A 22548-nucleotide genomic window follows, 5' to 3' on the forward strand; every position below is an offset into this window, starting at 1 on the left:
CTAAGAAGCTCTTGACTGCAGTTTGTGGTAACTTACATTAATCATATCTGCTGTTATTCACAAACTTCTCAGCCTTATGTATGAACACGAACCCTTGTTTTATGTAAAACACAACTGAAGTAAATCTGCCTATAGCTACTTCTCTCATGCATTAGTGATTAAAATCTCATTTTAGAGACTAAGCTTCATGAAACTATTGCAAGTGTATGTGACAGACCACTTGGCATAGTATTTGGCTTTGTGGCAGGAATCAAGTCCATACCTAGAGAATCACCTGTGCAAAGCTTAAGCAATGAAAGCACTTACATGAATTCAGGTCTGCTCCCCTTAATAAGTGGATTCCAGAAGAAAAACATTTTATAAAGACTGTAAGAAATGTACTGATATGGTAAAACTATTATTTCAAAATCCAATTCTAAAGGAGCTGTTGAGCAATGCTGATTATCTGGGGTCCTGGAAAATATCTCTTATAAAAGTGCTCCAAACAAAACATGGTTTACAATGATTTAGAAAATATGAAAGGCTGGATTTTGTAGACTGCTTGGTGCACTTTTGTTGTTCCTCTTAAATAAAGTAGAAAAAAATCTACAGTGTTGTAGTCCTTTGGTTTTATTTTCTGGGATTAAAAAAAGTATAGGCATAAATGTTTTTACATGGTCTTCTTGAAGATATCCTTTAAAATAACTTGTGAAATGGCTTTATTTATGTCTCTTGATTATCAGTACTCATCAACATCACTGTCAGCCTTGATTAACTGGTTAAAAATTTCAGAGCAGAATAAGGAACTTTCATGAACATTTCCCCCAATCCCTGAGAATCATAATCATCACAGATATATTTTATCCCTTCATCATAAATCTCTGGAAAGTAGCCGTGTTCGTTCATTGTTCACAGGGCAAGGGGCAGTGTCATAGAGAGTTAATCCATGTAAATTGGCTTCCACTCGTAAAGAAATTTTCTGTAACAGAAAAGAAAATTATATATAGGCGTTTGTTCCTTAAAGACATCTTCAATGTCTTCAACATCACATCTTCAATATGTTCTGAAGAATATTTGTGGGACTGGAGATGTAAATCAATTCTAAGGAGTAACAAGATTGAGACAGATGTTGTACTGCCAAAGGTATCATCTGTAGTACCAACAGTTAGGTAAACCAAGCTTTCCTACTCAGAAGTTCTTCATTTTTCTTCGGTTACTAAAAGGAATCAGTGAAACTAAATGTTGAGGATGGCCTATGTAAACATAGGCAGAGTTGATGAAAATTCTGTGAAAAGTTTTCTGCTTACTTGTTTTACAATCCTATTTTCAAGGTTGAACCCCTTACTAACAACACACTACTTCCCCAAACACAGAAATGATTTACCTGAGAAGCTCTTCTGGCATCGCTGCTTATGAAGTTAATTTTCAGAAAGGTTGATAGCAACTTCTTTTATTCCACCTGAGGGAAGTTTGCATAAATCTAATGCTGTGTTTTCTTACCTGAAAATCACGGATGTAAGTCAGGAAAAAACCAAAGAAGGAGAAAGACATAGACCATTCTGCTGCAGTGGTGACCATGTGAAGCACATAACCCTTGAGTGACAACGGAAAAAAAAAGTAATTCTGTGAAATTTCATCTGAATGATCCAGAATTTCTCTCAAATAAAAGACCCATAAAACCTGCAAACCAATCTGCCTTCTGAAATTCAAAGGACATCAGGTAAACACTAAGGACATATTAATACACTATGGCCTTTTGTTAAAAATGTATCCATGAGTTTATTAATTGTAACAAACATGCCATATTAATTAAAGATGTTACTAAAAGAGGCAGGTACAGAATATATTGATAACATAGAACCCTGTGCACTATTTTCACAATTTTCTGTAGATACAAAACTGCCTAAAATAAGGTTTGTTTAAAAACTTAATTCTAGGGCGCCTGGGTGGCTCAGTTGGTTAAGCGACTGCCTTCGGCTCAGGTCATGATCCTGGAGTCCCAGGATCGAGTCCCGCATCGGGCTCCCTGCTCAGCGGGGAGTCTGCTTCTCCCTCTGACCCTCCTCCCTCTCATGCTCTCTGTCTCTCATTCTCTCTCTCTCAAATAAATAAATAAAATCTTAAAAAAAAAAAAAAATTAAAAAAAAAATTAATTCTATTTATCTTTTATAAATAATTCTATATCTGAACTCTCTGGAAAACAAAACAACCCTTAATTTATTGAACACATCTCAAGAATTAAAGAAAGACATTAGGAAAGTCCTCCTAAATGATCTAGCTATCGTAACCTCCTCTAGAGCAAATAAAATTTCCATTTGAAGAACTAAGACCAGGAGAACCTCTACTCTATAATTGGGAAGTTACTGCCTTTCCCACAGCCATAAGATTCATTAAATGCCACTAAAAATGTCAGTAAAAAATGCTCATGATAAACGTGTTATTTTTAGAGCATTAAATAACACATGGATTATAACTGAAGGAAACTAGTAAATTATTTCATTCTTTCATTCTCACAAACATATCCCATCCAGGGCTAATTCTTTAAAAACAATTCAAAATGAAATGCCACTGCAAGGTTTGTGAAAACAGATGAACTTATTTTATCATCTAGCTAGTATATATCCCTCCTCTTTTTTCCCTCCGGGTCAAAGATGTTATCTCCATTCAGATATCCACTATATTGAAACCCAAATGCAGAGTCCATAATAATAAATCTCTAGATGGTAATTCAGAAAACAAGTATTCTAATAATAAAAGATCTCAGTTGGGTATGTTGTACATTATATACATATTTAGAGGAGTCAATTTCTGAGAAAACTCTTTGCCATCACAATTCTCTTTGTGTCTTGAAAATGTTCACTGTTGAAACGTGACAGAAGAATATAGGTGGTGCTACATAAACTCAATCATACATAGAAAATAATCCTAATTTAACAAAATGATTATTCTACTGAAAAAGTATCATTTTTTTTAGTGATGACATGAAAAATACATCAAAATCAACCATAATAGTTATCCTTAATACAATTAAACTAAGTTTTATAGATTCCAAGTTCTTACTCTGTCCTCGGGGTTCCAATGGAGTTTCTGTACGATATCTGTGCCGAAATTCCCACTGTACAAAAGGGATGAGCAAGTCAGCACTATAAAAAAAGTAAGTCAAGGAGAATCTCAGAGAAAACCTGTAAGCTTAGATTCAAAATAAAAATCACTTTAAAGGTCCACAAGGATTACTCATACATTTGTTTCCAAGGTTCAAACCCATTTTCTTAAAGACTAGATATTATACAGCAGTAGTGAAAATTAAAATGTACCCAGAGGATTACTATGAAATGGTTTGCATAGTCAATCCCTCTTTGCTCAGTAAATCAGCAGCACTAGCCTAAGATTCTGCTACATAATTGTTCTCGGGAGGGAATTAACTCATCCTTCCTCTCTCTGAAGTGAGTATGATCAGGCTAAATCTTATCTTTGTTCTCAACTCAATTACTGAGATCCTATGTAAAATTTGAATTTCATGTTTCAAGTCCTTTAATTTAGGGTTACTAACCCAAGAATCTCACCCACAAGATGCCTGCTCATAATATGCCAACAGTGTTCACTTAAATTCTGTTATTCAATTCCCTTCCAAGTATAGCCACATTTTACAGCAAAGGATACTGCTAAATGCACTTACTCCACACCAGATAACCACCAGTAGTCTGATCCAGAAGACTTGTTTGCCATGAATTTTGGGCTGCATTTGGTAGGAAAGGATGGTCTGAACGAACATGTATAACGAGCCCATACCAAAGGTGAGCACAGCTCCACATACATGCACAACAAAAAAGGCTGTTTTCTGAGAGGTAGAAAGAAGAAATAAGTAAATAAGGGAAACTCAAAACATATTGCCAACACAATATTTGAAAGCACAAGCTACTGATCTCAAAAGAACAGTCGCTGAATGGAAAAGCACTGTGAATTCTAGAGATTACTTCCTGAAGCAATTCTCTGTCAGAGTACTCCACAAAAGCCAGATTACAGTAAACCAAATTGTTCACATGTCACTACTGAAAATATGACAGTAATTACTCATTTACTCATTGAATAATAGGTTTATTTGGGTACCTTTTCTGTGTCAAGCACTGTTCTAAGTACTCAGATATATTAGTGAACAAAACAGACAAAAATCTGGCCCTCAGAGTTTACATTCAAGTGAAGAAGCACAAACAATAAGTAATAAACTTTAGAAATAAGTAAAGTCCATCGTACGCTAGATGGTAATAAGGGTTATAGAAAAAGAGTAGTGCATGGCAAAGGAGGATCAGGATGGTTGGGAAACTGGAGGGAGGGAGTTTCAACTTAAATCTAATTTAAATCTAAGTACAATTGAAAGGTCAAAAAATTAAAGCATTCCCTCTTGGCTCTCACTGATTGGTTTTGATAAATTCCAATTCTTTTCTCCTTTATCTCACTCATCAGTATCCATTTACATTTTACTTATTATCACATTTACCCTCTGCTTAAAAGTGACAACAGTAGCTCTCCAAAAATTCTACAAACGTTTTTGGTTGAACCACTCTAGTTTCTGAAGGTGATGCGGTCTGTATTTCACTCGGTTGAGAAGGCACCGTAGAGCACCTGGCAGAGAGTGTATGATGGGGTAACAAGAGGGGAGAGGTTAAGGCTTGGGTTCCTTCTTTCACAATCGACTGTGCTAATTCACAAACATAGAGCCCAATTTTCTTGTTGAAGCTATAAGAAGTAAAAGATAGTAATGTTTTTGCCAAAGCCATTGGTTTTCTTTTGGAGAGGAAGGGCTATTTTGATTCGGTTTGTGGTGTTATAACTGGCAATAAGTTATGAGTACTGGGAAGGGAAAAAAAATGTATTGCTATTACCACTTTGGGTAACAAAGAAAAAAAAACTTCAGCACCCGTAAAACATAATACAAAATGGTATTATCTTCTTATGGGAATTTATCTATACATATGAATAAAGGCTAGAAAAATATAGGCAAAAATGAAATTAACTATTTTAGGACTACGAGCAGGTGAATTTTTCCCTAAAAAAAAAAAAATTCTCATATGTATTGATGAAGATAAATACAGATATAGCCTGACTGATGCCCACCTGTGATCACTATACAGTCCCAACAACAAAATCCTGTGAATTAAAAAGTAAAAGTAAAGAATGGAGAGTGATTACTGTTTTTTATAATTAAAAATAAAGGCATTTAAAACTGGTTTTAACTGGCAGTACTTCTGCTTGTACATTCAATTTTGTCATTTTAGAGACCAGGGAAATAGCAAAAGATCTTGAAATAGGCCAGAGAGTATTTTTCCAGTGGAATGTTAGAGCCTCTGGGGCTGGTTCTACACAAATGTGAGTTTTACTTGGCTCTGATTAGGCTATTTTTCACAGAAAACTTCCATCATCTTAGAAGTTATGTGTAGAGACAGAAGTTAACTTACAGAAAACTGATAGTAAGGCAAATAATCCATATCTATACAAATGCAAGTTGTGTCTTTTTGAATGTTATTAATTGTCACTCTGTGAATATGACCAGTTTTACATCATAAATTTATTTTAGCATTCCCTATCTGACTACAAACGTGTGGTACCTTGACTTTTCTTTTGAGCTGATTTGTAATACCTAATATTTCCCTCCTTAATTAATAAGTTAAATAAAATCTTTGGCACATGTGCAAAAGTCATTATTTTATCCTCTTTAAAAATATATCCTGTCACAAAACAAAGACAAAAACTTATCCTTTGACAAAGACAAGAAAAATTACAGAGATACGTGTGGTCAGGAGCAAATGTCTGATAAAGAACTTATAAATTATATATTCAATGGTCTGTAATCTTTACCTACAAGCAGTTAATGAAACTTAGGAACTAATCTCCTGCTTACTTATCCTTATCCTCTCTCCAAAGTCTCCTTGAGGATAAATTTTATAGGAAGAAAGAATGGCATGTGACAACAGAGGCACGTATCATAGAATTATGTTGCCATGAGCCATGCAATACCAAGGATTACTGGTAACCACTGGAAACTAGAAAAGAGGCATGTGTCCCCAAAAGGGAACTATCCCTACTAACATCTTGGTTTTAGACTTCTGGCCTCCTGAACTTTGAGAGAATAAATTTCCGTTATTATAAGCCACTCAATTTATGGCATTTTGTTATGGCAGCCCTATGAAATTAATATAGATTTCTGCTTACTTATCCCTTCCAAGTTTCCTTGAGGATAAATGTCCTAGGAAGGGAAAAATTCCTCTAAATAGGCACTGAGGACTCTTAGCATATGTTTGTTTTGCTGAATATTATTATACACAGTTATTTTCAAAGAAATTAAATTTGTGTTTTTTCAGTCAGATTTTTTCAAATCCCATTGGGTCTCTTTAAGCGTAGACAGCCACAATAATAGCAAGAGAATTTTTATCCATCATGCATAGTCCCTTTGGCCTCTTTAATAAGTCACTAAACAATGAGAACATCTTTGTTTGAAGTGCTATGTTAGGTGCTGAATATACAATGGTGAATAAAACCATTGTGCTTAGAATTAATAGAGAAAAATATCAACTAAAATTTTTAAAAACCAGATATAAAATTAGACTATAGTAAGTGCTGTGAAGAATTTGTTTCCAGAGGCTTAGAGAACACAAAGAATACAAATAAAGAAAACTAGAACTATATAGGAACCACAGAGAAGATCTCCCTGAGGAAGTAGTTTGCACAGAGATGTTGAAGACACCTAGATCTATTTAGGTTTGGGGTGGTGAAATGTCCAACAAAAGAAACATGTGAAATGGAGTGAAATAAACTTGTCTTATTTAAGGAACAAAGAAAGTCCAGTGTTATACACAAGGGAGGATATTAAAAAGGGGAATGATGTAGAACGAGGCTGGAGAAGTAGATCATGCAGCCAGATCATGCAAGACCTTTGAATTAATTAAGCAGCTTGGCAGTTCATCAAATTCCTTTTTCTCTCTTGATTACATCTCTTTTCATGGAACTTTGGCACTGTTCAGCTTTAAGCAGGGGTACAAGGAAACAGAGTGGGATATATATATAATTCCAAAAGATTATACTGGCTGCAATATTAAATGAAAGGGATGTTAAGAGTGAAGGCAGAGGAAGTATTTAGGAGGCTATGGTAGCAGGCCAAGCTATGAGAGATAATGAAATCTGATCTGGTTGAGGAGATGGTAGGGAGAGCAAGCGGAGATGGAAATGGAGAGAAGCAGATGTTTTCAAGAAATGTTTAAGGGATAAAACCAACAAGCCCCTACTTTAAAACACAGTGCGAGAGTCTCTTCCAAGTCAAACTCTATAACTTGAGTTTGTTTCTGCAAGACAGAGTGGGAAGAGGCAGGGGCAATGCACTCACCACTTAAAATAAGCAGTAAAAGTTTACATGAGAAAGGAAGGAAGGATATCGGGGTACTGTTATAGAGTCTGCTTATAAATAGGGCCCAGCAATGAAGCCATCAGTGAAGGATGCAGAGGTCCAAAGTTGCATGAAAAGAGATGTGATCAAGAGAGAAAAAAGGAAATTTGATTCAAAATTCAAAGGCCCAGGGACCCCTGTGGTGAAGATTAACTAGAATGAAAGCTAAAAGGAACACAGCAAAAAAAGTATATAAACCGTTTTTGTAGGCAAATGAGGAAAAGGTAGAAAGGCAGAGTGCACAGGTAACAATCAGGAACTGCCATTGGAATTTACTGGATCACATAAACAAATATCAGTTACTAACAGAGTTAGCTTCTTAAGTGTGGAGGTCACTTTGGGATTCATTTTTACCATACAGAGATGAGAGATACTGTTAAATTGCTAAAGGGACAACTGGAACAAAGAATCACTATCCATATACTAAAAATTCCCCCAAACATATTTTTAACACCGAGCTTTAGAAACTGATTAGTGAAGGCAGGATCCTCTTTGTGGCAAAGACAGCTAGCTAGCTATCCATCAAAAATTCTGTGTCCCTTCCATAGTACGGAGTTGCCCCAGGAACTGATGCTCAGAAAGACTTCATTTCCCAGCCCCTTTTGTGTCTAGCAAATAAATGTTAGTAGAATGATGTGAGTCACTGCCAGGTCAAGGTTGTTAAGAAGCAGGTGTGATTTCTCTATATTGTCTTTGACTGTTTCAATCGGCTGGATGCAGAGGGCAATAAGGACTTAGAGAATGGGAGAGCTCAAGGATGGATAGTGTCTGTGCCTTAAATCATTGTGGGAGGAAAGCCGTCTATCAGCCAAAAATACCCGGAGTGGATGCATGAATATGCCTCTATATGTGTATCTGTATGAGTGTGCATTAATAGCTATTAGATGTCTAAATAGGTTATCAGATGTCTAAACTGAAACTCTGAAGACTGAAGAGAGATTAATCAAAAAAAAAAAAAAAACACCTATACGCCCAGGATACAGCTGGTATTACCAAAGACTCATCTGAAAGAATGTCAATAGAAAGGAATGTGAAGAGTTTGCAAATATTTGTGAAGGTTAACCTGCTACTTTAAGAATTCCCTGAGAAGGGGCACCTGGGTGGCATAGTAGGTTAAGCTTCTGCCTTCGGCTCAGGTCATGATCCCAGGGTCCTGGGATCGAGTCCCACATTGGGCTCCCTGCTTCTCCCTCTTCCTCTGCCCTACCCCCTGCTCATGCTCTATCCCTCTCATTCTCGGTATCTCAAATAAATAAATAAAATCTTAAAAAAAAAAAAAAAAAAGAATTCCCTGAGAAAAAGCTGGAAAAAGCTCCATACCCTCCCTTTACTTCCTCATATGAGGGGCTGAGCACCTAGAAATAGAGGTGATCAATGGGAACATCTAAACAAGAATATAAAATAGGTAAATGAGTGTAACTTGTTAGACATTTTTTTTTTCAAAGATCTTTATTTTTAAGTAATCTCTACACCCAACACGGGGCTCGAACTCACAACCCCGAGATCAAGAGTTCTATGCTCTATCAAATGAGCCAGCCAGGTGCCCCTCTCATATATATATATATTTTTAAATTTAAATCTATAATTGTGTCACTTATAATTTGTATCAATTCTCTCTGGTCTTAGAGTAATCTCCAACTAAGTAGTAATGAAGAATCTAATAGAGTCCTGTGAATTCTTAAAAGGTCAGAATAATTTATAGGTGTTCAGGAGCTTACTGAGAATGAATTTTTCTAATTGTGTATGTAGTGATCCTGAAGAAGGTAAAATAATTTAAAGGCAGGGGATTCTACTCTGTTAAGGCAAAGAAACAGTAACAGTGTGTAACTGAATGTTTCAGGTTTCCTTTTTAACATGTATTAATTTATGTACCTCAGGAAAATACCTATGCTGAGCTAAAACACAAACCTGGAAGTTTGCCACAACAGAAAGTCCAAAACAACTCAGTAACCCAAGTACAAGGCCAGCCTTGTTTAATTTGATGATACGACTCTCTTCAGGATTCAGGGCATGAACTTGCTTGTAACGAACATAAATGGTAGCAATGCCTGGGAAGAGATAATCCGAAAGACAACAAAGTAATAAGTAAGCAGGGAATAAAGTTGCCAACAAAGAGTTAACAAAGATCACCTAACATGTATCTTCCTTTCAAATTTAATTTGAGAGAAGAGAAAAAACAAAAAGCAGAAACAGCTGTTGATTTTAAAGAACATTTAAGGCTGCATTATGAAACTAGTAATATCTCTGTGTGACTGAAAGGCACTGGCCTCCATGGGCCTCACATTTACAAATATTTAGGATAAAATTTAAAAGATAAGTCTGATGTTTTCTGACAATTTCTAATGATAAGTTTTATATAAAACAAAATATCCTATATGATAAGCATTAAAGTTTAAAGTAATTATTGCTAAAATATGGATAAAATGGGTACCGGCAAAAAAAAAAAAAACACCAAAAGGTGATTTGCCTCACTCCCATTGCATTTTATTTCAAATTATTACAACTTGGTTCAATCAGATATAGCAGTCGATTACACAGAAAACAAAAACACCCACTTTACCATCCTTGTTAGTCAAGAAAGGGTCAAATCAAATAAAATTTTCCATTGCAAAAATATTGCCAAAGAACTCAGAAGTGTAGAAAATGAAAGAGATATGCTTTTGTAGAAATGTTTTTGAAAACTTTAGTCATAAGGTGAACTCCTATGCACTGAATCACTCATTTCCTTGACGTCAATTTCTGATCCAAGCAGGTAATAAATATCATATGGAAGAGTTCAAATATTTAAATCAATCACAATTGATGGAAAAAATATTTTAATCATTAATAAAAGCTTGATTCAAAAAATAAATAATGAACAGGAATGTAAAATACAGTAGAATTTCATTCCTTTGATGTTAGAACATTGTTCAAAAATCAAAACACGGTTCCACTGCTATACTCTTAAACTTCCAAATTGTCTTTCCTAAATGAATTTAGTTGGTGTTAGTTGTGGTCGGTGTGTTTATAGCTTTTTGTCCTCTACCGGTCACTTAAGAAATCCACTTAAGGTCTCAAAAAATATTTGGTTATACTTTACAACTTCTATTTGGATGAGTAGTCGAATAGCCTTATAGATATTTTTTAAGGATTTATTTCTATAATTTAGCATTTTTAGAAATTGCTTTTCTTTTAAAAGGAACATATCTGGGACCAATAATTTAGTGATAACATTCCCTCAGGTATAACCAGAAACTAAAACAAGTAACATAAGTGTTTAAAGAAGGAAAGGGCAATTTCACTATTAATTTTGATTTTTAAAACAATTCCCATTACTTACACAAAACTGCGGCAATATTTAACATTGCCCCAAACAAGCATTTTTCTGGAGCTACTGTACCAGTGTCACTGAAAGAAAAAAAAGAAGGTATGTAGATTTCTCACACTAAATATACAAGTGTATTTTTTCTAAAGAATAAGAAATAATGGGCTACTTCAAATCCTGTATCTTTTTATACATTTGTAAGTTTAACTCATATAATTTTATGAGAACATGACAGTTTGAGGTCACAGTACTTATCTAGTTCACTTTTTTTTTTTAAAGATTTTATTTGAGAGAGAGAGAGGGAGAACACAGAGAGAGAGTGAGAGGGGGAAGCAGACTCCCCGCTGAGCAGGGAGCCCAATGCGGGACTCGATCCCAGGACCGTGGGATCATGAGCTGAGCCAAGGCAGATGCTTAACCAACTGAGCCACCCAGGCACCCTAGTTCATTTTTTTCTCATATCACTTGAGATTATTTCTTTTTCAGATAACAGAAATCAATAGAAATTGATTTAAAAAAAAAACCCAAACCTGGGCACCTGGTGGCTCAGTCAGTTAAGTGTCTGCCTTTGGCTCAGGTCATTATCCCAAGGTCCTGGGATCGAGTCTTACATCAGGGTCCCTGCTCAGTGGGGAGCCGGCTTCTCCCTCTCCCTCTCCTCCCTGCTTGTTTTTTCTCTCTCTCTCTCAAATAAATAAAAATCTTAAAAATATATACAAATAAAAAAATTTAAAAAACCAAAACTATCCTGGGTATTTTAGGGCTGTGTTACTAACTTCTATCAATTGGGCAGGTATGTTCCTCTGTCCCACCTGAATGTTCCCTAAACACTATAGGTCCTTTCACAACTCTGCTTTTGTCAACTGTTTGTTGACCCTGTCTACAAATCAATTAATACCTAATCATTTCCTGTTAATTAAAAAAACATTTATCAAGCACCTACTATGTGCCTGACAGTATTTTAGGGACAGAAGTATAGTGGTTAGTAAAAGAGACAAAGCCCTTCCCCTCTTGGAGCTTCCATTTTAGGAGACCAATTTTTCCCTACCCTCCAAAGCCTTGGCCAACTCCTCTAGCAGAATGAGGACTCACAGAGCATTCTGTCCAGACTTCTGTTAAAATCACTGATCACAATATTGCGATGCATCGGCTTACATGCTTGTGTTTCAGGGCAGCAGGGAAAACACAGGTCCAGATAATAGCCCACCTACCATTTACTGTAGAACTTTGGGTATGCTCTTGTATCTCTCTATGACTGTTCCTTATCGGCAAAGTGGGGCCATTAATTCCCTCCCAGCCTCATCAGCTCAACATGAGGAAATGAAACTGACAATACATGTGAAGATTTAGCACAGCAGCAGACACGGGAGACACCCATTAAATATTAGTTCCTTTACCTTCCCTCAAACTACAGTAAAGATGAAAAAGACAAAGTCTTTGGCCACGAATTGAAGTACTAGAGGAAAGAGATAATAAGGATCTCAGCTAACACAATGTAATGGGAATAAAAAAGAGATGGAAAATCACGTCTGGTAAGGAATCAATAAGGTTTGGTGAACATTTGGGTTAGGTTTATGAAAAGTAAAGTAACACATATAAATTCTAAGGATTGCTCCTTCCGACTCTAAGATGTATCTTCAGAAACAAAAGATTTTGTTACTCTGATCATCTTCAGGGAGTGAGGATTATGGTTTTGTTGTTTGTTTCTTCTACTTTTCAAATTTTCAAGAATAATATATATATATATATTATTTCCTATAATCAGAAAAAAATTTTTCTGATTCCCTAAAATCTTAATAATTGTATTTCAAGAGATGCTGCAGTTTCGAAATATCCTAGAAAGAAACAAAAGCATGCATTTCCAAGATGGCTGGCTGCCTCGGCTCTGGAACAGTTTGATACAAACTGGCCTACAAGTGAAAACAGCCCAGTCCATCACCTCATCAGCACAGCACTCCAACCCAGTGGTCATCAAACTATTTTGATCACAGGTCATCAAAAAAAAAAAAAAAAAAAAAAGGTGTGATTATGTAACTTCAAAATATATGTATTTATTATATAAGCTCAAATATCAAGATTAAAAAGTATACATAGAAATTCTAATAATTTGTTCTCGTGCCCCAGTACTCTTCTCCTGCATTCTACCTGGGCATCCACTACTTGAACCAACTAAGAGAACACCTGAAACATACTTGCAGTGGCATTGTCTTTGGAGTGAAATTTACATTTGGTTATTTCTTTTGGGACTATTGACAATTAAACCTTTTAGATGGGGGTCTATGAACTGAAAGGAACTTTGCAGAGCATCTAGTCTAACTTACGCATTCTTCGAATGAAGGAAATGAGCCTGGGAAGTAAAATTAAGTAGTACTGAGTTTAAATGTATTAGAATATTGGAGAAAGATCCCAGGGTAATAATACTACATAATACAATAATAATACAGAAAAATAAAAGGGCAGAACAGGAATGGAAAAGGAAGTGTCTAGGGTACTATCAGAAAATCACATGCAGTACCATCGAGAACTGAAACTCTGAAAAAGAACCCAAAGGCCTCTTAAATGATTAAAAGCTCTTTAAAGTGAAAGCAGACAAGTTCCCGAAGGGGAAATAAAAATGCTGAAAGGCACTCAGGAATTACTGATGTATGTTCTCTAAAAAGTTACTAAAGAATGAACTGGCTCCTTAAGCTACATGTTCCTCTAGCAGAGTGGTGATCAGTGGTGATTAGTCATCAAATTATTCCTAGAGTTGGAACCTTAAATTCTAAAATATCTTTGGTTTTTGCACATGTTCCCAAAGTGTAGCCAATTTGTTGCTATCCTTTGCTCCATACCCTACCATTGTGGGAACAAATGTAGATAGTAACATTCTGATCTCTTCTTGATATTTTAAAAAGATAAATTTAGCTTCTGGTTTGTCATCCTTTAAAAATTCACTATTTACGGGGCACCTGGGTGGCTCAGTTGGTTAAGCGACTGCCTTCGGCTCAGGTCATGATCCTGGAGTCCCGGGATCGAGTCCCGCATCGGGCTCCCTGCTCAGCAGGGAGTCTGCTTCTCCCTCTGACCCTCCTCCCTCTCATGCTCTCTGTCTCTCATTCTCTCTCTCTCAAATAAATAAATAAAATCTTTAAAAAAAAAAAATTCACTATTTTCTATGTTGGAGAGGTTATTTTTCAGAATGTAAACAAATAAATAAATGAAAAACTATAACAACAAACTATGGAAGAAAATCAATCAAACCATTAATTACCCCTGGATAGGCAGGAGCTGGAGAGGGGTTGAAATAGACTTTCATTTTTTGCTTTTATAATCAGTCTACTATTATTTAAAATTTGTTAGAATAAGTATATATTGCCTTTATAACTGGAAAAAAAGAGTTATGAACATAGCACAAGCAACTGAGTGCCCATACTTATATCATTATTAGTTTTGAAATTTCAAAAATATTACTGGTAAGTTTTGATATTTAATGTGTCAGAAAGATCTAGACAGTATGTCATAAAGGTTAAAAGCAGGGTCTCTAGAGTCAGATTGCCCAAACTGCATTTTGGTTCCATCCCTTACTGAGTCATGTGGCCTTGAACAAATAACTTATTTCCTTCTCTCTTACATGGGGGTAAAAATTCTTCAAAGGGTAGTTGTAAGGATTCAGTTATCATCTGAAGAATGCTTAGAACATTACCTTGCACACAGTAAGTAGATGGATAAATAGTTGTCATTACCATTATCTTTTAATACTATTACTGTTGTTTGCAGCATTTTTGAATTTTAAGGGGAGATAATTCCACTTCTATCTTCTGAGACAACCTCAAATATTTATTTGGAAGACAAGGCACTTAAAGTGTCCTAATTCACTAACTAATTCACTAAGTGAATCATACCCCTCTGTCTCCACCTTTCTCTATCACACGGAAAGAACCAAATACAACTTCCTTTTTATATTCTTTTTATTGTTGTAATGTCGAATGTAAAATCTGAATTTTAAAATGTTAATATGGAATGTTAGCTTCACTGTTAGAATGTGAATGATGCAGGGCACCTGGGTGGCTCAGTTGGTTAGGCGACTGCCTTCAGCTCAGGTCATGATCCTGGAGTCCCGGGATCGAGTCCTGCATCGGGCTCCCTGCTCAGCGGGGAGTCTGCTTCTCCCTCTGACCCTCCCCCCCCATGTGCTCTCTCTCTCTCTCTCAAATAAATAAATAAAATCTTTAAAAAAAAAAAAAAAAGAATGTGAATGATGCATAAACAGTCTCCTATAAAAAAATACATTTCACTGACCTGATATAAGGCAGAGCAGGGTCAACATGGTGAAGTGTTATGGCCGTAATGTACGAAAATATGAAAGCAGCAGCTGTCCAAATTACTAGGGCAGAAGGGAGGAAACTGAGACCTTGCTGAAACCACCACATCTCAAACAGGTCTTCTGAAGTAGAAAAAACAAATTAGAGAAGATTATTCACAAGTATTTCATCTCTTCTACTTTAGCCACCCACTCCCACTATCTTGTACTTATCCCATGAGCTGTTCCACTTCTGAAATCATCCCCCACACCATCTACTACACCTGCTTGCTTTCAATTTCTCTGTAAATGGAACCAAGCTTCACCCACTTGCCATATCCAGAAACGTTCTTTCTACCCCAGCTCTCCACACATAATCAAGTAGTAAGCAGTTTATTCAACCTCCTAAATTTCCTTCAAATCTACCCTTTCTCTCTATCTTCACTGCCACTACTCTACCTAAAGCACCATCATTTCTTGGCCAGATTATTATTATAATCTCCCAAATGGTCCTTCTGTAGTGTGGACCATGACCAATCTAGACTCCACCCTAAAACCAGAGTGATCATTCTAATTCTGAAATACCAATCTGACTACCTATTCACCTACGAAGAATATTTCAGGTTCCTCCCTATGCCCTTATAAATTGTCTTTCCTCCTTAACTCAGTCGACAGGGTCTTTGCATTGTCTGATCTCTACTTACCTTTCGGTAATTCATCTCTGGCTACTTCTCTGTTCCCAATTCCTTGCTCTAGCTTTCATTGTCTTCATCATCGTTACAAATGCAAACAGTGTCTACTCTGTGTCAGCATGTTACTAATCACCTTAAACACATGATCTCATTTACTTCTCACAACAGAATTACAGAGGTTAAGAGCACTGTCCAAGGTCACAGGGCTGGGACTCAGTAGAGACAGAATTCAAACTCAGGCAGTTCTGTTCCAACATCAATCACTATGCTATACAGCTACAGCAAACCTCTTTCAGATGTTCATATGTGTCATGCTCTCTTGTACACTTGCAGACCTTCACATACACTGTTCTGTCTGGGTAACAGACTACCATGCTATCACCCTCCAGCCTCACTACCACCTGTTAACTCCTTTGTATTTTCAAGTACCAACTCTTCCAGCTTGAGCTGAGTGTCCCTACTTTGTTTCCAAGAGCACCCTTTACTTCCCCGACCAGGGCACTCATCTCACTTAACTGTTGCTTGTTTGCTTGGTTTTATCTTCCTCACTAAACCTTAGGTTCTGACAGAGCAGCAACCAACCGTTTTGTTCACCATTCTATTTCCAGCTCCTACATGAGAGAGAAAAAAGAGCACCTAAATACACACATATCACACATCACCACTTTCTCTCTTAAATTCCAGACTGAGGATGTTGTTTCCGAATTCACTCATGATTACTTGACATTAATGTATCTGAACGCATTTAATTTTTAAAAATAAATACAGAAATACTTTCAAATTATAAGAAATTACTCCTATGCATGTAAAAATAATGTCATGTTTGGAGGAGTATCTTCTCATAGTTTGATGGACAGAAATTGAATATTTCCCATGAACTTTGTAACAACTCTTATCTGCATAATCCTCCAATGTGCTCAGCTTCTTCCAAATAATGAAATCTCAGCCATTTTGGACTTGTACTTGTCATTTATTCTGATCATCTGACTTGTTGCTAAATATGTACATTTAAATCTTGCTAAATAAGTTTCTTTTCCTTTATCCCTAAAGTCACCATTATAGACTTGATTTGAATAATTTCCTGCTTGAATTATCATAATCTCCTCCTTTTTGTTCTTTTTTTTCCTTTTTAGTCTTTAACATTCTATCAATTTTCTTCATCAATTTAGTTAAACATGACAATTCCTTGCCACATTCCTATAGTGCTTTTCCCCAGCATAAGTTTCTGAGACAATAATTCTCAATTTCTATAAATTATGAATTACTTCTTAAATCTTTCTTTCCTTTCTTCTCTTTGAAAAACATTTTATTTTGGATAATTCTAACATAACATCCTTAGAGGCATCTAGTTTCATATTTGTTGGTTCCACCAATCCTTGCACCTGTTTTATAGTTTTTGACTATGACCTTTAGTATTTGGATTTTAATTGGGAGTATTCTAAAAGGCTTAGGTTAAGGGTGAATCATTCCAGGGAGGGTCTATATCTGTTTTTGCCAAGCAGTCTGGCACATTACAAGGGGCCAACTTTAATTTCCTGACTTTCAGGTTTTTTAGACCATGTAGATATGTAAATTTGAACCTTGAATCTGAGTGATGGCAGACCCTGCAGTTTCAAGTTCACAAGAGGTAGCTTTACTCACCCACCTGGACCTGGGTGAAAATGAACAAATTTCTTTATGATCCCCCTTGGCCAGGAAGGAGGTATTTTCCTTAGCCCACCTTTCATGAAGTGTAGTTTTTGAGGATCCAGGCTGAATTTGGGGGAAGGTGGTTCTCCAAGGCCATGGGTTGTACAATTTCAAGTAGAAATATTTACATTTTAACTTTTATGAACAAAATCATCCCCTGAAACATGTTTATACAAACTACCATGTGGATGGTGCCTCTTGGAGTTGTATACCTGAGAGGTCAAAGGGCTATGAATTCTCTCTCTCTACCTTGGGTGGGGAGCAAGAGGAGCCTATTACCTGTCCCTAATTGTGCTTTATTTCTACTATCAGCCAAACCAAAAGACACACTGCTAGTTTACTACTCTGGTTTGTTTTCTCTTTGACCTTTTAGCACTGGGGATTTCCCTTTCTGTTCTACAGGCCTGCAGTGCATTTAAAAGGCTAATCCAGCATTTAGGAATTTTGGCAAAAGGAATTTCCAAAACATTGTGTCCATCTCATTGCTAGAAGCATAACCTCCTCTTCCTTTAATCATTTTTGTTTGCTCACATCCTTCCTATTCTTTAAAATCGAGCTCAAATACGATCTTCCACAATCGACCTTTCCTAATCTCTTTGCATCCGGAAATAAGCACTCCGTCTTCTGAGAACACTTGATTTGCACATCTCTTATGGCTATCGTCTTTTACAGTATGACAAACAAGGAAAGGCTCTTAAGTGGATAAAATCCTTGGTGAGAGACTCCACTAAGCATAGCAGAGGGCCTTACCTATAGTAATCACTAAATATTTTCTGACTGAGCAAACAGCCAAAACCAAATCTTAAACCCCAAAAAGATTCATGATTTTTCTATTTCAGTAAACAGTATTGCCATTTTTCCAGGTTATCCAGATTCTAAGACCTGAGAGTAACGCTAGGTTCCAAAACAGCATCCTCTAGCCACATGTGGCTATTTAAATTAAAATTTCAATTGACTAAAATAAAACTTAAAAATTTACTCTTTCAGTCACACTAGCCACATGTCAAGTGCTCAAAAGCCCCATGTGTCGGGGCGCCTGGGTGGCTCAGTCAGTTAAGCGTCTGCCTTCGGCTCAGGTCATGATCTCAGGGTCCTGGGATCGAGTCCCGCATCGGGGTCCCTGCTCGGTGGGGAGCCTGCTTCTCCCTCTCCCACTGCCCCTGCTTGTGTTCCCTCTCTAGCTGTGTCTCTCTCTGTCAAATAAATAAATAAAATCTTTAAAAACAAAAAAAAAAGCCCCATGTGTCTAGAGGCTACCATAAAGGATGGTAAACATAGAGAACATTTCCATTATCATGGGAAAGTTCTACTGGATGCTGCTGAGTAGCTATTATAGGGATTGTACTGACATAGCACAAGTAAAGAAACACGTTACTGATACATAATAAGTGGTAGCTTTTAGTACTGTCAAATGGTCTAAAATAACACCCACTTCACAGAGGTTTATGCAAGAACTAAATGAGTTTATATATGTAAAATACGGTCACAGATGATCAATAAATGGCTGTTGTTCCTCTTTTAGACTGTAAAAGATGAATTACCTGTTTTACAAGCTCATAAGGTATTGGTCTTCAAATCTGCATACAAAGTATAAATCTTCAAATCTATATACAAAGAAAATAAGAAAATGTTTCAAACCACATTCTTTTAAACGTACAATTTCAAGTTAATGCACCAGTATCTCTTCATGGGTAGGACAATATGTTATAGAATTATTAATAAGTTATTTTTCTTTGAAGAGTCAATACTTGTGTTTATTTTTTTATTTTAAAGTTAGTTTGGTGAACATACAGGGTTATATTAGTTTCAGGTGTATAATACAGTGATTCAACACTTCCATACAATACCTGGTGCTCATCAGGTTAAGTGTACTAGTTTGTTTTACAATGATGTTGTACCATCTGAAATTAATATTTTAAATTTAGGATATCAATTTTCCTATCCTTTCTCACATTAGACACCTTTCGCTGATGTCAAAAAAGATAAAATAAAAGGAAAAACACTGAATTTCCTCCTATGGAAGGAAAGACAAAAATGAGCAAAGAACAATAGTTTATTATTAAGCAAAATAAAACATTAACTAGTCTGTGTGATGCAACAGGAAGAACACAGTAGTGAGATCAGCTTTACCCAAGTGCAAATCCTAGCTTTATCAAGTCCCAGCTGTATGATTTTAGGAAAATTACTAAGTTTCTCTGAGTTACAGTATTCTGATTTGTAAAGTAGCTATCTCAAAGGGTTGTTCCTTAGAGTAGAACAGAGAAAGCATACAATATAACAATGATAGCTGATTTATCAATTCGGTACAACTGTAACTAGCCACAAGGATGGGGAACACCACTTAATTCTTTGCATGTGTGAATCATCTTGGATTCCTATCTCCTCAGCCTTTGAGGTTTCTGTTTAAACTGACAGTTTCGAAGACAAGCAGGGCTTGAAATGATTTACCAGTCTGCTAATGACAACTGAAAAATTTAAGGGCCCTGACTTGGTGAGAAAGACTACTTTTGCCCATGTATTTTCACAGTGGAAAGCTAGAAGTGTGGCTGGCTAATTGCCAAGTAAACAAAATTAAAATTTTAATGGTTAATGATTTAAGAAATCTTTGAAAATAGGCAAGAACAACCTCCATCTAGCAGTCAGAGTGCTTAATGAAATATTCTTGCATCTCTCACCTACCTTCTCTGCTTTCTTTGAAGATCCATGAATCAGAACAGCAGTTACAATTCTTAAATTTCACAAATGTTTGAATGCCACTGGTAATAAGATTAATTCCTTATACTGTCTCCTCTAAGTGGTGACTGCTAAGAAACAATAAGAAAGTAAATTCTGGATATTCCAAGTGAGGAGAGAAAGCCTTAAGCTCTTTTTAAAAGTCCACAGAACCACCAGGCCCAAAGCAAAGCATAAGAGAAAACGGTTATTTTTCTAAACTCTAACCTGGCCTTCTGACAAATGTGATATTGTTGTAATTGTTCAATCCTAAAGAGTCTAGAAGATAAGTAACTTTTTATATATAAGTTGGATCAAATGTTACAAGGGGAGAAATCGGGGGAGAATCTGATAATGCCACAAGAATTACGGAACTGGGGTTTGGGTACTGATTTATAAATTAAAATTTGGGAGAACTGGAAAAATTATTTCCCCGGTGTGTTTACTGGTTTTCAAATGTATCCTAATGTAAAAAACGAACAGTGTGAGGAATATAAAGGACCAGCCATTTACCTTTCTGCCCCTCAGGTCCGCCCCGCGACAGAACTGCGCGTGGTAGACGATCTTCGGATAAACACAAGGTCACCACAGATCTCAATTTCAAACCTGCCCCCAACCCCCCTACCTTGGAATCTGAGCCCGGGAGTGAAAACTGGAACGCGTACCCAACCGCAGTTTTTGTGGCACTAGGGCGAAGGTTCTCGGTAGCCGCTTAAAACAAAACCCAAGGCATTATTTACACCGCTGCCTCCTTACAGAGGAGCATAGCCCTGGAACGCAGATCTCATCTGGGCTTTGCCTGCGGCCCGGAAACGATGCGGGAAGCGGACCCCGGCTCCGCCTGTTCGGGGTTAGTAAGGGAGAGGAACTAGGAGAGACCAAGGATGGGGAGGCAGAGGTGAAGCACCGAGGCCTGAGCCCAGCCCGCACCCGCCCCCGTCCCCCAGGTCCCCAGGAGCCCGCCTGCGCTCCGGCCACCAGCGGGTCCCTCTCCCGCGCTTCGCACAGTGTAGTCCCGGGAGGCAGGGCCATCCGGCACGCGACTCGCGCGCGGGCCATGGGGGTAGGGGCTCCGGGCGACTTCCACTTCCCAGACCCGCCTAATCCCATTCTCTGACGCACACGCCTACAGGGGGCTGGGGCCCACCCTCAGGCCCTTTTCGGCCTACCTTGTTTGCTTGGATGACCCCGCCAGGGATGGCCGCCGCGTCCGAAGCCGGCCCGCGGGACCGAGACAGGGCGGGACGCTAGGGCGCGCTCCCGAGCAGCCAGGACAGTCCTGGGGCGCGCTTACCTCCCCGAGGAGCGCGCCCGCGCCGCCGCTAGTTCCGACCGTGTATCCCTTTACGGCAACGCGAAAGTGTCGCGAACGGGCTGCCGCCGTTCAGAGTCACTCAGTCGTCTGGAGGCGGAGGTCTTATTTCTAGCGGTGTGCTTTCGGGGGTCGGGGTAAGGCTGCGGGGCTCGGCCTTGGGAAGATGGCCGGGTGTGACGGACGTGTTGGGGGGCACGACTCTCGAGAGGCGTGGAGAGAGAGCTGTATGCTCTGGGGTGGGGCATTGGAATATAGGTGTGTATGGACTCAGCGAGGCGAACGCAGTGCTTCCTCGCGCCGGCTGGCCTCGCACGCGGGGTTGTGGGGAGGACGAGGGGCGCCTGCCTCTCTGGCCCCGGGTGGAGAGATTGAGGTGGCGAAGTGCTAGCACGGGAGCCCGGGGGCTGCTGAGTGGGGGAGCCGGGAGTTGTGGAGTGGAGAACCTCGGCCGGCCGGGGCTGGGCGGGCTCAGGGCTGGGGGCGCTGCCCGCGTGGAACCGACCTTGCCATGTCAGGTCCACACCCTCCTGCTCAGGTGCTGCCAGGTCCCCAAGCCGTGTTGCATCCGGTGCCGGGATGGCCGGCCTTTTGGAATGCGGTGCTCGTGTTTCGTGGCTGGGCCACGCTTCTTGATCAATAACTTTTCTAGAAATTTCAGCGTATATTTCTAGTATATAAATAGCTAGGGTTTATTTCAGCAGTATTCTTGGAAGGAGAAAGGACAGGAGGGTTGCCAGTGTTTGCAAGTGTTCCCAGGGACATTGGATGAATAGGATCTTTACAATTAGCTGTGTTTAACTTGTTTTCTCCAATTCGGTGCTTGGCGTTGTGTCATTTTGCTGTTTTGCGTCATTGGTATCGAATATATAATTTTGCTTGAGGTTTCTTAGTTCATTAATGAATCCATATTATAATAGGCAAATTCGTAGTTATCTTTCAGCAAATATTAGTGTCTTATCTTGTATGTGGGCAGAGAATAAAGATTCAGTTTCTACACTCGAACTAGTAGGATAGGAATGTGTTCAATGTGTGTATTTAATTGACTTACGACAAGTTAGACTGTCGTAAGGGTACTTAGCATTACAACTTTAGAACACTGGCGTTCACATAAAGTTCCAGCGATTGAAGTTCTGAAAGCAT

At 38.1% G+C, this 22548-nt stretch overlaps 2 protein-coding genes across 9 annotated transcripts in view; one reads left to right on the forward strand and one right to left on the reverse strand.

The window, feature by feature from the left end:
* Positions 1–327: 327 nt before the first annotated feature.
* On the reverse strand, positions 328–21435 carry DRAM2 (DNA damage regulated autophagy modulator 2). 5 transcript variants are annotated; one of them, XM_021690172.2, is made up of 11 exons: positions 21263–21435; positions 20061–20182; positions 18923–18985; positions 16209–16303; positions 15000–15144; positions 10734–10801; positions 9323–9462; positions 3640–3817; positions 3040–3122; positions 1480–1572; positions 328–958 (listed from the first exon to the last, which is right to left on the reverse strand). In XM_021690172.2, the coding sequence occupies exons 5-11, from the start codon at positions 15128–15130 to the stop codon at positions 851–853; spliced, it is 801 nt and encodes a 266-aa protein (XP_021545847.1). In that variant the 5' UTR covers positions 15131–15144; positions 16209–16303; positions 18923–18985; positions 20061–20182; positions 21263–21435; the 3' UTR covers positions 328–850. The 5 variants fall into 5 exon arrangements, with proteins under 5 accessions (XP_021545847.1, XP_021545846.1, XP_021545848.1 ...); XM_021690171.2 differs by having other exon boundaries at positions 20061–20185; XM_021690173.2 differs by lacking the exons at positions 20061–20182; positions 21263–21435 and adding an exon at positions 20607–20660.
* Positions 20965–22548, forward strand: part of CEPT1 (choline/ethanolamine phosphotransferase 1) — a 37358-nt gene continuing 35774 nt past the window's right edge. For 2 of the 4 annotated variants that reach the window (XM_044914580.1, XM_021690170.2), the window contains exon 1: positions 21418–21542. The gene's annotated coding sequence lies outside the window, so the exon portion shown is untranslated. Of the gene's footprint in view, positions 20992–21417; positions 21543–22548 lie in introns of those variants that run through there. The other 2 variants (XM_044914582.1, XM_044914581.1) reach the window with 2 other exon arrangements.

This window comes from Neomonachus schauinslandi, chromosome 4 (assembly GCF_002201575.2).
Source record: "Neomonachus schauinslandi chromosome 4, ASM220157v2, whole genome shotgun sequence".
Lineage (NCBI taxonomy): Eukaryota > Metazoa > Chordata > Mammalia > Carnivora > Phocidae > Neomonachus > Neomonachus schauinslandi.